At 39.1% G+C, this 16,138-nt stretch overlaps 1 protein-coding gene across 5 annotated transcripts in view; it reads left to right on the top strand.

Annotated features, from left to right (window-relative positions):
• ITCH (itchy E3 ubiquitin protein ligase) overlaps nt 1–16,138 on the top strand; it is a 121,080-nt gene that overhangs the window by 46,446 nt on the left and 58,496 nt on the right. For all 5 annotated transcript variants that reach the window (XM_043526581.1, XM_027819545.3, XM_027819546.3 and 2 more), the window contains 3 exons: nt 5,046–5,170; nt 6,542–6,679; nt 13,662–13,704. In XM_043526581.1, the coding sequence (XP_043382516.1) occupies nt 5,046–5,170; nt 6,542–6,679; nt 13,662–13,704 (306 nt within the window). The remainder of the gene's footprint in view (nt 1–5,045; nt 5,171–6,541; nt 6,680–13,661; nt 13,705–16,138) is intronic.

The raw sequence follows: 16,138 nt of genomic DNA, 5'->3' as shown, positions 1-16,138 counted from the left end.
TTTTTTCCCCCTCACTCCCCCAAGAGAGAATAGTGAATGAAAAATTAACTTGAAAGGAGACATTTGGAGGAGAGCAGAGTTGCTTGGGAATAAATATCACCTCTTTTATAAAGCACTTGGAGAATTACTTATGAAAAGTGCTATATAACCGCTAGGTATTAGTCTTACATAATGGAACAGAAACTGTTCCAGATCTAGGTGACAATGTGAAGAAAAAACTGTTGTAAATGGGAGGAGGAGACAGAGAACAGAGGCTTAGGCAGAGTGTAAGACCTAATCAGATGTTGTGGAAATAGCATTTGAGATTCAGAAGCCACATGAGCACTGTGATATTAGTGGTGGTATGGGTGTTATCTATACCAGCAAATATAGGACCCCTAATTCAGCAAGGTAGGAGGTTGCAGAGCAGGTTAGAGGATATGATGATGATATTTTATTTAGACTGGAAATGCCTAACAATACAGTGCCTATACAATGCCTAACAATATCAGTTGGGGCTTCTGTGCTACCATACTGCAAATACATAAAAATAGACAAGTTTTCTCTACACGGCAGCCTCCACCATTGCTGATGCTGGTAGAGGAGCATTGGTGGAGAATTCTGGGTCTTAATTTTCTTATGGTAGACAATGCCTGAAAAAGACAGCCAGCACAGTAGAGTCTTGCTGGAGAAGAGAAGACTGAATGTGAAGTGGAACAAAGTATAAACAGTTGATGGAATTAAGGGGAAAGGGTGATGAGTAGCAGAATAGGTAGACGTTATTTATTTTATGTCAGCGGTGTTTTTTGAAAGGACTGGACGGGATAGGTGAGTACCAGGAAGATGAGTAGTAGTCAGGATTCACATGTGGGTTTTAGCAGTAGAAACAATGTCACAGTATTTTACAAAGGTTAGGAGGAAAAAGCCATGATCCTCAGCTCACCCTTGCAGTGTGACAAATTAATGCTGAAAAGTTCAGGCCTCTAATGCACACACCCTCACAAAGGGAATTCTCCTTCCTTACTGGAGGAAGGCCAGCAGTCCAAATCAAAGTTAAAGAATCAAGTATTTAAAATATATATTTAGCCAAAACCCCCAAACAGACCCCTTTCAGGTAAGGGTATACAGAGTTTGGTAAACTAAACTTAAAGGTCTGCAGATGCCCTAATTGAGCTATAGCCTCCACATATCCCTCTGAGAAAGTAATAGTGGGATAGGGATTTCCTCCCACTCGTAAAAGACTGGGAAAGTATCAGTTTGTCATTCTCAGTTACTGTGGGTTACCATGCCCTAATGTCCAGGTTATTGTTCCTAGATTCTGTAGCAGGTTACAGTGCCTCTCCACTTCCTCCCCTCTAGCAAGTGGCTTTGGAGCGTAGAGAGGGATAGCAACACAAATGGGAAAGAACCAGCAGGCAGTAAAGGGTCTCTTGGCCCACTCTTTATTTATCTCTGTCCTCTCCCCCACCTCACCTCCATTCATAAGGCCAGAAGGTTCCTTAGCGTGCACCAGTCAAAATTTATCCTGGTATCACTACTTGAGATAAATGTGCCTATTTTTCTCGTCGTCAGGGACTCGTAGTTTCTAACTGGGAGAGATTTTTATCTGAAAGAGTGGCCACCTAAGTATACTGGCCTTCACAGGTAGCTAGGTACAGGCAGGCATAGGTTTTATGATTGAAAGAGGGGACTGAGACAATCAGGGGACATTAGGTCAACAATATTAAAGACAAAAATATGAAATGTCATCTGACCCTTCAAGTGCCCCGCATGCTTTCACAAGAAGTGCTAATGCTGGTGGACAGTATTTCAAGTGTGGCCCCTCTCAACCTAAAAAGAGAGAGAGAAAATCACATGGCCTAAGGGCTTCTCCCTGAGTTATAGGGAGGAGTAAGGGCATGCAGATAGCCTTTCTTATTATCCTATGAATGGAATTAATAGAATCAGGCCTTTATTCCAAACTGTGCCTAGTTCCCTGCCCCCCAACCGCCATCTCCCCAAAACTAAAAAATTTCAGAAGGCCACAACAGTGTTTGACCCTAAATATCTCAGTAGATCAAGGAAGAAATCAAAATTCAATATGGAGGCCTTGAAATCTGTATTGGCCACTATCAACAAAGGGAACTTCATGAAGAATGCCTATCTCATAGTTTCACAGATGCTCCTATATTTTGTTTTTGAAGCACAACACTACCAGTACAGGTCCTTGTCCTTTGATTTAGCAACAGCCCAGAAGTATGTTTACCTCACATGTTTACAGAAGTGCTGGTAGTGTTAATAGGAGCTCTCAGCCAGGAGAGGATCCATGTCATCCTCTTCCTGGACGAATTCTTTATCTGAGCCTTATTCAGAACTAGGGTTATGGATAGTACCATCCTGACAATAAGAGTGCTGCAGACTGATTCAGTTAACATAGTCTCAGCAGATTCCCCATCATAGAGTGGAGACAGATAATGTCCTCCACAAAGTTTTTGTGTTGCAGGAAAGATGGGAGAAGCTGAGGAGTCTTATCAAAACCATCAACCACTCAAGGGATGTATTCATTCATACACTTCAATGGTTTCTTGAAAAGACATTCTTAGTGGGCCAGTGCCCACAGGAGGCCACTACAGAGCTTCCTCTTATCCCTCCCTGAACTATCTCTTACCTTCACTGGGGGATGGGTCTCTCTCCCCAGTGGGATTTGCAGGTAATTGAATGAGTGAATAAGGTGAATGAGTCCAAGCAGATTCAAGTTGGGGTTCCCAGTAGGACAGTTATCACCACAGATGCAGGCCTGGAGAGATGGGGTGCTCATGTGAGATCAAGATATGTGGTCCAAGTAAAAGAACGAGCACAGTATAAACTGGTGAGAGTTCATGGCAATCCAATACGGTGTCAAGTCTCTGCTCCTATATCTGGACTCCTTCCTGTGCTCATCATAACAGGCAACACCTCAGCCATGTTATACATCAACAGATATAGCAGAACAAGGACGACTGCTGGTCAAAGAGAAGCTTATCTCCTGATGACTTGGAGAGGAGAGAAGCAGCCAATTCACTCCCTTCCTTCTCATCCAAGGGAAAAAGAATCATATGGCCAACTAGCTCAGCATGCAAAAATTAGATAATTTAGAATTGGACGTATACCCAGAGGCATTTCATTTCCTGGTGAAAGAATTTGGTCTTCTAGCAACAGATCTGTTTGCCTCCCACTTAAATCACAAGGTTTCAGTGTCTTCTCTTCTTGGCCTTCCCTCCCCTCTCCTGATCGTCTGTAGCATTTTTGTGAGACACAGCACTGGTAGTTCTGATAGCCCTGTACGGGGCAAGAAGGCCTTGGTTCTCTGAGCTCCTCGACATGGCATGAAAACTTCCCATGCTCTTTCCATCAAGATGGGACCTGATATTACAAGGGCCAATCATGTATCTGAATCCAGACAGTCTGAGCCTAGCTGCCTGGAATGGAGATTCTTGAATGGAGATTCTTAAGTCAGAAAGGTTGTTCATGACAGGTAAAATACACACTTTTATTTTCCAGAAAGAAAACTAACTCAGTAAATTCAAGAGCCTGTTTGAGCTCTACCCCTTGCTGCCAAGACTAGGGTCTCACCCCTACATGTGTGTCCATCAATTCTCTTCAGGATGGACTTAGGTTAGGCCTTGCAGTTCCAAAATTCAAACCTCAAGGTGCTGCATTGTCTCGCATCCTGAGTGCAGTAGGCAGGTGGTAGATTGCATCTTACCCAGGTGCCTGAACGTCTTTTCTTTTCTTTTTTTGAGAGCAGCATCTCTTCTACATCCTCTTGAAGAAGAGCACAGAGTTATTTCAAGGGATTTTAACCTGGTTCTCAGTGCCAATTGAGGCTCTCCATTTGAGCCACTCATGAAGGTGTGTCATTACTTTCTAACCATTAAGGTAGCCTTTTTGTTAGCAACCATGTCGGTTCACAGGGTACCTGAGCTGAGAGTTCTTTTCCTGGAGACTCAGTACTGCACCTTCCATAAAGATAAAGTGGTACTCAGAACTTACCCTGCCCTTTATTCCCAAAGAGTGATTCCAGGGTCACAAAACACAAGAAATTGTCCTTCCATCCTTCTGCCCAGCTCCATCTCACCCCAAAGAGAGAATGTGGTATACTTTGAGAGCTCTGCAGATGTCTCAGGTAACATCTCCACTGCACAGCTCAGTTCAGAAAGGCAAATGGTTTTGTTTGTTGCTTTATCATCTGGGGTCCAAAAGGAAAGAAGGCTTCAAAATCTTCCATTTCCAGGTGGCTAAACTATTGTATATCAGAAGCATGCAGAGCAAAAAGCATAACTCCATCTTCAAAATCACTCTCTCATGGCTATGGCAAGCTTATGGTTGAAAAGATCATATGCCTCATACGAGGAAATCTGTAAAGCAGCCAGCTGCTCATCTGTTCATACCTTCTCCAAATTCTACAAGCTAGATTTCCAGTCATCATCTGATGCTGCCTTTGGTAGACTGGTGCTCCTTGCTGTAATATCCCAGTGACTGCTGGGAAAGGATGCACTCTTTGACATCACAAAACTGATGTGTTTATATGTAGGTGTTAAATACATACATATAACACGTGTATATCATTCCTCCCTCCTCAGGCTGAGTGGACGCTACTATGAAAATCCCAGTGTCATAGATCTTTAGATTTCACTACAAATGAGAATAGACAAATATTTTTCTCTAATATTTTGGTTATAGCAATTTTAGGTATTAATTATAACAGTTAATAGTCAATTTTCAAGTATGATTAAGTTGATTATTTCTGAGTTTAAGAGGCACACCATCTCCACTTTCTGATCCAAGCATGGACAGTTTTAGCAACAATTTTGATTTCTCTTTATCTTTGACTGGTATCTTGCTTTCCCATCATCCACATAAGAAAATTAATGCATTTTAAGCTGTTATTTAAAAAAATCTTCAACGTTTGGTGTGGCAGTTAAATATTACCATTTTTATTTTCAATAAGCTTTGTTTTTTAAATGAAGGCTGATGTGTATCACAGTTCGTTTGTGACGCTTTGCCTAGTGTTCACCATTGTCCTGTTCTCTGTACGTTTCCAACAGAATTGTCACTCCTGTCAGTACATTAAACTTTCGAGTCTGGAGCCATCAGACATTAAAGTCTGATATTCTACTGGGTAGTGCTACTCTGGAGGTTCATGAGACATTGAAATCAAACAATATGAAACGTAAGTATGTAACTAAAAAAATTTACCTTATTTGTGTGAAATTTTCCAGACTTGCATTATATGGTAGTTCAAGGTGCTGTGTTTAACCCTTTCAGGAGTTCCAAACAATAATGTGACAATTTATCTAAAGTATATCTTCTCTTTTTTGTTTACTGATTCTATTTAAGGGCTTTCTCTCGCAATTTATTTCATTCTGGCTGATCATGCAGTGTAGTCTTACTTATAATACACTGTTTTTATAGTGATATTACAAACATGGTATTTTTACACCTCACTGGTGTGGAGTCAGAGGTGGAATGTGGGAGTGAAAAATCAAACTGAAGATCAGAAAAGAATTATTTTAAAGTTAAACATTGACTGAGTCGTGTTCCTTGCACCAGACACAGAAATATGCATGTGAAGGGTGTTTTTGTTTGCTTGCTTGCTTTTTTGTTTAAATTGATTAGATGCTATATCATTTCAGAAGATTCAAATATCTTATGTAGCTGAATATGTGCACCTCCCACGTTGTTTGGAAAGAGAAGCACATGAATACTGTATTACAAAAACCCTCCTCAGAGAATCTACATTACTATTGCACATACCTTTGCATTGGCTCCATTTTGTTTTGGCCTTCCAAAGAGTTATTTGTTTGGGGTTTTTCAAATGTCTGTACTGTAATTGCAGGACTTATTGGTATCCGTGTAACAGTGCAGAACAGGCCAATGCCCTGACAGGTGTGTGATTCCACTGCTAAAGTTGGAAGAAAGTTAACTTGGGGACTCTTGCTCTATGTAGCATCAGATATTCTGTTGTGATATTGCAAAGATATTTATCCTAAACTGTGTTCCATTGTGACCAGATGCAGAGGCTTAGCCTGTAAAAGTAAATACCCTTCCTTCTGTAGATACAAGATAAAAGCTTCATGTTTTTCAGTGTACATTTTTTCAATGACTGGATAAATATTCTTGTCTGTATATAAAACTTGTATATGCACTTAATGAGGAATATTATGAATTCTGGTTCTTAAAGGTGTTTTGGAGGTCAGCTCTAGGAGTTGTTTGAGAGATGTGGTCCAGTGGTCTAAACACAAGACAGCCAGAAACTCCAGAATTCTGACTTCTGCTCTAATTCTGGTTCTTTCTGTGGTCAAGCCACTTCACAGTTCTGCCTCAGTCTCCCCGTCTTTAAGGGAATAATGCCTACTTACAGGAGGTTTGGGAGGATTGTTTGCAAAAAGCATAAATATTATTAACATTATTCCTATGGGGATTCAGAACTGTTCTATTTTATAATACTTTCCTTTGGATTTATGATAATTTCTTTAATAAAATGTAATAATATGTTAACATAAAGGGAAGCTTCTAATTTTTCTGTACTTTTCTTTTCTAGTTGAGCAAGTGGTTGTGACATTGCAGCTTGTCGGTTACCGAGAACCAGCAGAGGTGATAGGAGACTTGTCTGTTTGTCTGGATGGGATGCAGGTAGATCCTGAGCTCCTAACTAATGGTGATGCCACGACTATAAGAAGTGAGTGTTTATTTAAGTATTATAGGGTGTGTAGTCTGTGCTTATCTAAAGCTGTTTACTGGAAGATAGTACAACATTTTATTTATAATAATTTACAACATTTTATTGATAATAAATACTTATATTGCACTCTTGTAAAGACTAAACTCTTCCATTAACCTTTGTTTCTTTTGAAGTTTGAATTTGTGATCCATAAAATAACTGAATAAAAGGAGTGATGGGACTTCAAAATATTTTATTTCAAGATTCATTCCAATGTTCAGTGTGACTTTCCTTTCTTTGTGTCATCTGTTTCATTCACAGTTTTCTGAATTCTTTATTCTTTCTGTTTCATTTTTTTAAAGCTGAACAGATTATTACAGACTCATAGCCAAGTGTGCTAGTTACTTTATTATGCAGCTCGTGTCTGCATGTTTGTAGAATATCAGTAAATGAAATGGTTTTTTCCTAGGAGCCTACCATTTAGGCACTTTGGGTTTCTTATTTCCTCGCAAAGCTTTTTATTTGTAGATTATAAAGTCAGCTGTTTGGGTGTCTGGAGTTGCTCTTTTCTTGTCATTTAACTGTATTTTATCATTGTCTGTCTTTCCCTGTGGTTCTCTTTTTTTTTTTATGGATCTTAAAGTATGAGCAGCTGACACAGTACTTTGAGTTGGAGCTGCTGTGTACTGCATCTGATAATCTGCAGATTAACTGCATTAATCATTAACTTTTTTACACTCTGCACTTTGAACTAACACATATTCCAGTATTCAGATGAGCACTTTCAAGTATGCTCTTTCTACCAGAACATAATCTAGAAGCTTGAATAATGAAATCAGTGTAGCAATATTCATACTATGACCTAAACTGCCTTAATGTAATTCTGAGGAGACACCATTGTGGGCAGTAGTCTCACATCCTGAATTTTCAAAGTCCCAGTTTTGAAAGTGCTTTTACATAGTTCGCCCAGCTCTTCAAGAGGGAGCCACAAATATATTATAATGGAGGTTTTGCAAATCTTTTGGTCCCTACCTCTAACACAAGGGCCCCTCCATGTGTTTTACTTTCATCCTAAGTTCTGTGTGTGTGTTCAGTGCATAGTGACCTGGAGTCCTGGTCCATGACTGGGGCTCATAGATATTAGTGCAGTACCGATAATACTGGGCACCTATTCTCTGGACCATGCTACTTTATCTCTCAATCCCAAACTATCTTCCATGCCTTCCTTGATGTCAAAATACATCTATCCAGCTGTCAAAACCACCAGCTTTTCTAACTGACATAGTCTTCAACGTAGTTGTACATCATCAGTACGTAAATCTGTGGCATTTGAAAACATAGGAGTAATGCAAAATAATCTGAATTTAATAGCAAAATAAAAGGAATACTGTAATTACTGAATTACTCACTTTCATATTTCATTTCTAATCATAGTTTTTCTTTTAATTTACCTAAAGTTGCCATGATGTACAGTGCTGCAGAACACAGGGTGTGGCCTTTTGGATTAGTCAGGGAGAGACAACTTTTAAATTGTACCTCAGGGTTATGGTAGTCTTGTTTAAAAGTCTTTCAGTTTCGAAGGGCTTGTCTACACCATGGGGTAATGCTGACTACAGGGGTATGATTTCTAAAGCATACTAACATACTGTGTATTAATTGGTCTGTGTAGACCTTGCTGGTTTCAAACAGGACGATGTTAAAGAGCACTAGGGAACCATTAGTGCACGCCAGTAGGGTCTACATGGATCAATTAATGCACAGTACATTCCACTTTAGAAATCAGAACCCCATAGTCTGCATTACCCCACTGTGTAGACAAGCCCTAAATCAAATGGAGTACTTTAAAGTCCACCACTTTTGTCACTGATTATTCGAAACAAGAGCTGCTGTTCGTGAAGAATCTATAATTGCTGCTTGCTAAAAAGCCAGAAGAGGGAGCACAAATTGCATTCCCAATGTTTTGTTGACCTCTTCAGTGGCAAATAGCTTAATACAATATTTTTAAGATTAAAAACCTTGAAGAATAAGAGCAGCATTTGCAGTTACGCTACAATAAAAATAGGGGTTCTCAGCACTGATGGTTGAGAGCAATAAGATAAAAATTTCTCCTGTAGAGCAGGACAAGGGGCATTGTGAAAGGTTTATCCTTTCTTCAGAGGAGTCCAATATTGGCTGCTGTCGGAGATGATGTAACAGATTAGGTGGATCATTGGCAATTGCAAGCTTGGCAATTCATATGATGCTGTTACTGCAAAACCAAAAGGAGGTGAACAATAAATGTCATGTTAATTTCAAGTGTCATTTAAAGTGTCATAAGAAATCAGAGAGAGAATTAGCATATTAGCCTTTTATGTTTACTTACTACTTCTGAAGACATCTGTGCTCAAACCTGACTCCCTGGTCACAAGTGAAAATAAGTTGTTTTTTGTTCGTATCATCCCTCCCCCTATTTATCATGTTATCACGTTGTGGATCACAGAAACCCCCTGGGGGCTGCCAGTTGATGTGCCAAGACTACTTCTGCCCCTGCTTTCCCTGCCCTCCCAGCTTGGGACTTCAGTGCCCTGCCTGGTTTGAGCCAGGCCCGCTAGCCTGCTGCAAACCCAGGCCCAGGTCTGAACCATGTCCCCTAACAGCTGTAGGCTTAAACTGAAAGAAGCTTTAAAAGTGTTCCTGTCTTTAACGCTCAGATGCTCAACTCCCAATGGGGTCCAAACCCCAAATAAATCTGTTTTACCCTGTATAAGCGTTAAAGCTTATACAGGGTAAACTCATAAATTGTTCACCGTCTATAACACAGAGAGAGAGAGAGAGAGAGAGAGAGATGTACAGCTGTTTGCCCCTCCAGGTTTTAATGCATACTCTGGGTTAATTAATAAGTAAAAAGTGATTTTTATTAAATACAGAAAGTAGGATTTAAGTGGTTCCAAGTAGTAACAGATAGAACAAAGTGAATTACCAAGCAAAATAAAATAGAACATGCAAATCTATGTCTAATACAGTAAGAAAACTGAGTACAAATAAAAAGAAAAGGAGTACTTGTGGCACCTTAGAGACTAACAAATTTATTTGAGCATTAATAAATTTGTTAGTCTCTAAGGTGCCACAAGTACTCCTTTTTCTTTTTGCGGATACAGACTAACGCAACTGCTACTCTGAAACCTGAATACAGATAAAACCTCACACTCAGAGGTGTTCCAGTAAACTTCCTTTTACAGACTAGTCTCCTTCTAGTCTGGGTCTAGCAATCACTCACACCCCCTGTAGTTCCTGACCTTTGTTCCAGTTTCTTTCAGGTAGCCTCTCCACCCCAAAGGATCTCTCTTGAGCCAGCTGAAGACAAAATGGAGGGGCCTCTCACAGGCTTAAATAGACTTTCTCTTGTGGATGGGGACTCCCTCCTATGCAAAGTCCAGCTCCAAGATAGAGTTTTGGAGTCACCTAGGCAAGTCACATGTCCATGCATTACTCAGTTTTTACAGGCAGCAGCCATTGTTTGCATGCTACCTTGAATGTCCTCATGTAGACTTCTTTTGTGGATTGGAATCTTCCAAGGTCCATTGTGCGTTAAGTGCTTCTTGATTGGGCACTTAATTTGCACATTCCTTTCTCAGGAAGCTGACCAAATGCTTTACAAAGGCTACTTAAAAATCAAGCAAGTACACAGCCAGTATTCATAACTTCAAATACAAAGATGATACATGCATACAAATAGGATGAATAGATTCAGTAGATCATAACCTTTACAGAGACATGTTACATGGCATATGTAACATAAAACATATTCCAGTTATGTCATATATACATTCATAAGCATATTTCCCTAAAGCCTTATGGGCTGCACCGTGTCACACACGTTATCACATAGCTTGCCCAGATGGGAATTTCTTCTAAAGAAAGGACAAGGACTGGAATTGCATGGGATTTGCAGTGCATGGTCTAGGTATGTTGATAGAATTAGGTAGGAAAACTTGCACGCCTCTTTCTGTACTGCATTTGGTTTGAGCTTGTGCTTCAAGTTTCTCCCTTTCCTGAGCACTGAATTCACTCACTAAATTAAAAAATGTATGCTTGTAAATGGAAAGAGGAAAAATTAGATAGGGAAATTAATTTTTATTTTAAAACGCCTAGGAACAATATCAGAAACAGCACAGAGCCTGAAGTACCAGCATAAATGACTAAACTTGATATTGGGCAACTATGAAGTAAAATGTTCAAAAATTTTACCTGTGCTGCCGACTCTGTGTTTAATATGTTTAAGAGTTGGAGGTTAGCAGAATTTTTGATGCTTTTTAAAAATGTGGGTCTGCCCTAAGACACTGTAAAATGACACCACCTTACTCTGCAGATCTACTTCCTGTGTGTATTTAGATTCAGATCTTCTCACTTTTGTGATGAAATAAATTCTCTATTTTTTTTAACTCCTTTAATCCTACAGAACCTATACAGCTATGATTAAGTGAGCTGGAATCTTTTCCATCTTACGTTTCATCAGTGGAACTGTTAAGTTCCAAACAGTTACACCAATGTCAGTAGTACAATGGACTGCACAGGTGTTAAATTTTATTGCTGTATAAGCTGGATAGCCCAGGCTCAGTTTGCAGGGCTAGAGGTCAACAACAAAAAAAATCATTATACTTTTAAGTGGAGCATGTTTGTTACAGTAATCAGTAAACATGAAGCCCATGATGCCACTTGTGAGTCCTTTATCAGAGTTAGGTCTTCACTGTACAAACATTATCTGTATCATAGCATCGGAGTAGATCAGCCAAAACAGTCTTCTAATGTCAAGTCCACCTTGACTAACTTGGTGACTCTAAATTTTTTATGTAGGGCTGTATAAAACTGACTTAGCTGGCTCATTCTACCAAAGTAATGAGACTAATGCTGAATTCTTAATTCTGAAAGAGATTTCTGCTTTCCTAAGAAAACTTAGAGCCAGATTTAGAACAGTGAAGACAAGAGGAAACAATGGGTCTCAATGCTTCTTGAGGTTTCATGCCTTTTCATGACTCAGCAAAAAAATACATTTAAAAATAGGTGCCATTGACATTAATTTTCCTCCTTGTTTTTGGCAGCTATTCCTTCCGGTTATTGCTCCTTACTACTTTGTGTTCTTCTTCACAGCTGTGCCTTGGTAATGGGTGAAATGGATTAATTGAAATGAATTCCTTGCTAGAGAATCTTCATTATAGTTTTCATTTAGGTTCCTTTTTTCTTCAAATTAGAGTAAACAAACTTTTGCTTTCATTGAGACAGAGCATTAACTATTCATTCTTTTTAGATAAGTCAAGTATAAAATCAAGGATTCTTTCCAATGTTTTAGAAAGTCACCTCATGTTATTGGCAGACGTCAGCTATCCTATTCTTAAAGGCTTGCTGGGGGGAGAAAGAAGGAAACAAATATCTAACGTGCTTTACTTTGTTGATTGATTAATGAGATTCTTTAAGGACCTCTAACTTTAAAAAAAAATGTTTTAAAAATGAAAATGCATAGTATCTTTGTCTTCTCCTTACTGTTGTAACCCAGGTTTACAGACTGTGGTGATCTGTCCCCCTCTAGTAGCTGGACCATGCATATAGATTTTTTGAGTGCACTAAGGGCCTTGAGCTAACAGACCCAGGTCTTTTATCTCAGGCAGTGGAGGCTCAGGTCCCTGGTTTGACTTCCCACCTGCTCCCCACAGGCATCAAGTTACACTATTATTTTGGATCTTCCTTGAATAAAAGCTCTCCCCCTACTGATCCTTCAAGAAAAATAGTCCTCCTCTGCTTAGGTCCCAATCCATAGACCTACAGGTAGCTTAAGAAGTTACACATTCAGTGTTATAACTTCACTGCAGGATCAACGAGGAAGAGCAAGGCTGTAGAGGAACAAACTCCTGTTTAAATACAGATATTATTGGAAACTAACAAGATAAAAACATAAATATGAAGGGCCATTATTTGAGAGGAAGAAAAGTAACCAATACATTCTTATTATGCACTCTAAGGGAATAGATATATATGTAGTTGTGGGAAGTACTTGCAATATTCTATATATAACGTCATGTGTTTTTTCTGTTCTTGGAATTACAATTGCTTGCTTTCTTGATCTGATTAAATTAATATATTATATTACATATGAGCTTATTTCTGCCTAGATTTCTTTTTTTATATTGTCCCCATCATAGTGATATCTGAGCGTTTGGTTAACTTTATATTTCTCTGTGGAAGCCAGACATAGGCTAATGTGCAATCAGTACTGCCAACTCACAGTATCACAAGTGCTGTGCTTTGGGGCCAGATTTGTACAAGGCAGTTGCATGAGGAGCTACAAGAAACTCTGGAGTTTAGACTGATATGCTACAGTTCTGTTTGAGGCCACCAGGAACTGCTGTTCTGCTTGGAGAGTAGCCAACTGCTAAAGCTCTCAGTGGTTCCTCTGTTCTTCTCTCTGAGTAACCTACAGAGCAATGGGGAAAGTGCCCAGGTTAAGAGAGCACCAGAGAGGTGGCCCAGCAAAGCAGCAGGAACCAACCCCACACCTGTTGTCACCAAGGGAGGAATCCATGAAGCAGAGGAAGGAAAAATTCTAGAAGTGCAGCTTTCTTTCTGCTGTCTTATGGAGAGCAGGGAGAGAAGGACATTAAAAATAGCTCTGCAAGGTGGAGTTTGGCGGTGGAAGGTTGCTTGAATCTGTCATGGGGATAGGAAACAAAAGTGATTTCTCATGATTGATGAACTTGTGCAATTGGCAATATCACACAGTAGCTGAATAATATTCAGAATCTGTGTTACACCTTTGAGGGGAAAGAATATATTGCTCTTTTCTTGTGCTCCTCAGTACTAATAGCTTAAAATGTGACTGGTACATAGATTTGTGTGAAAGAAGCTTTCACAAATGGGAAGGTGCTCTTCATTTAACCTCAACATTAGAAATGAATTTGAGTGTTGAATATTTTCTACCTTGAAATCTACACTAAATAAGTTCATTGCCTTTCTTTTTCTGGTGTTTAAGGTCCCACGCAGAACGATGGTTCCAGAGCAAAAAGCGACACAAGGTAGGAGTTTGTTTCTTGCCTGAGTTGTTCATGTGCTGCTTTTAGATTATTATAGCTGTGCAGCGTCGTCATTATACTTAAGCTTGCATTATGACTTTTGTTTAAAGGTCAACCTTTCTAAGTACTCTAAAATCAATATGCTCAATTGGATTCCTTTGAAGTTAGGTGCACCGTGGGAGACTGCAGGGTAAGGTTAGTAGTCCAAATTTGAGGTCATTCGAGCTAGGGGTTGCAGAGACAAATCCCGAAAAAAATAGCCACTGTTTCTAAAATTTACAGCTAACGAAAGCTTATTCTCAAATAAATTTGTTAGTCTCTAAGGTGCAGTATTCCTTTTCTTTTTATGTTCTTATTAGTGATACGAATTTGGCTTCATTTGACCAAGAGGTTCCTGAGTTACAAGCCCCCTCCAAAAAAAAAAAAAAAAAAACAAAAAACAGGTTTCCTTCTGCTGCCTTGTATTGTTAAACTGATAAGTACTTAATGATTGAATGAATCCCAGACCCTGCCGAGATTAATGGCTGTGAGTTCACAAGGCTGTGCCTGTGTAACTGATTTGGCCAGTTCTTCCTTCTCCCAGGTCTTGGGCCTTATCCATACACAGACCTGCTCTGGTTAAATAAGGTGGTTTAGTTAAATCAGTGCAAACTCATGTGCTGATATTCTTAATATGGTCTAGAAATGTTTATTTTGGTTTCGTTTAATCCTGCTCCTAATTGATTTAGATTAAATTGAAACAAGTGTGTCCATTGTTCCAATACAATACAGTTCTTATAGGAGGTCTTGATCTTATTGAAACCATCTCTTTCAACATCTGGGGCCAGTTCTGTGAGGGCTCTGAAGACAAAGAACTGAAACTTTGAAATTGACTGTGTGTTCAGTAGACAAGCTACTGCATTTTGAACCAGTTGGATGCGTAAAGGGGATGTTTTCCTTCTTAGGTACCAAGGCTGTTTCATCCTATCACATGTTGAAAGCCATCTCTGCTGCTGAGGCAATATGTTCTGTATGCCTCCAAACAGAAGGACCTCTCTGCCCTCTGAGAGCTGCTTTTATCAAATATATGAGCATCTGAATTACTTAAACAATCTCCATACCAGCTACAATTATATGATGCTCAGTGAGGGTTTATCTTGGGACAGCCTGTGTGTTGCTTATATAATGAACTGATTCAGAATGTGTGGGTAGCGTAGGTGTTCTTATATATCAAATAACATCTTTTTATACATCGTACCCCCCATCCCAGGCTGATTTTGATAATGTATGCAAGAGGATAAAATATAATGCTCTTGACCTTAATGTTCAAAACCAGAGTAATGTGTTCTGGGACTGAGTGAAAACTAGGCTTTAACTCAAGTAAATTTCAGATCACTGTTGATTAGCACATGATCAAATAGTCACTTATTTTTAAATTCTTTGGGGGCAATAAGGCATAGTAACTTAAATTATCATGAGCACTGTCCCTGATACAGAGCAAAAGTAGTGCTGTATATTTAGGTCAAACATGTATGTAATTAGGCTTGATTCCACATATCTTATGAAATACAACTTGGGTTCCTAGCCTCTTTCTTTTTTTGAATAAAAAATTCCAAGTTGCAAATAGTATGTTTATTATAGAGATACTTGGTTATGATTCCCTAGATGAGATTGCTTGTAGTGGTCCACTGTAAAACTTATTCTGAGCCATCCATACTGGTCAATGAACAATCTACATTTACAGAATTTTATTTTCAGAAGTGTTGGGTCTGATTAGTTTATATAGCAGCAATTCTAATATCTGGTACAAAAAAGGTCTTCAGTTATTGAGTCATTTATATCTGAATTATGACTTATGTAAAAGTTTTTGAAAATCCATGATAGGCAGAGGCAGTGAAGCCTGCAGTTAAAGTTGTCAAACATTTTTCCATAAGTCCCTGTTTTCAGTTGCTTGTAATTTTGTCAGATTTGAATAATTCAGGCTGAAATTTTCTATGCTTGGTTTCTGCCTCAGGCTGAATTTTTTTAGAAAGTTTCAGGAAAACAGTTGAACCATTTCCAAAATTAAGATTAAGAAAAAATAGGTAATTTAGCCCCTGTTATGTTTTTCTACCCATTTTTCTGAAGAGCACAAGTTCCTCAGTGCTTTAGAGCAAGCACTTGAAATTTGGCACAGGGACTGTGCCAGGGAGAAGTGCCTTTGCTGTCCCTGTGAAAAACCACCCAGATACATCCGGATTATAAGCCTCTGACGATTTGAAATGTGTACATGCTAAGTATAGACTTTAAAGAGCTTGTTGCTAAAATCTTCGAACACTCTATGTGCATTGAGAATGGTCCAGTTAGGGTGACTGGATGTCCTGATTTTATAGGGACAGTCCCAATTTTGGGGTCTTTTTCTTATATAGGCTCCTATTACACCCCCCCTCCCGTCCCGATTTTTCACACTTGCTATCTG

The sequence above is a fragment of the Chelonia mydas genome, chromosome 13 (assembly GCF_015237465.2).
Source record: "Chelonia mydas isolate rCheMyd1 chromosome 13, rCheMyd1.pri.v2, whole genome shotgun sequence".
Classification (NCBI taxonomy): domain Eukaryota; kingdom Metazoa; phylum Chordata; order Testudines; family Cheloniidae; genus Chelonia; species Chelonia mydas.
This window is presented reverse-complemented; position numbering and strand designations above follow the sequence as displayed.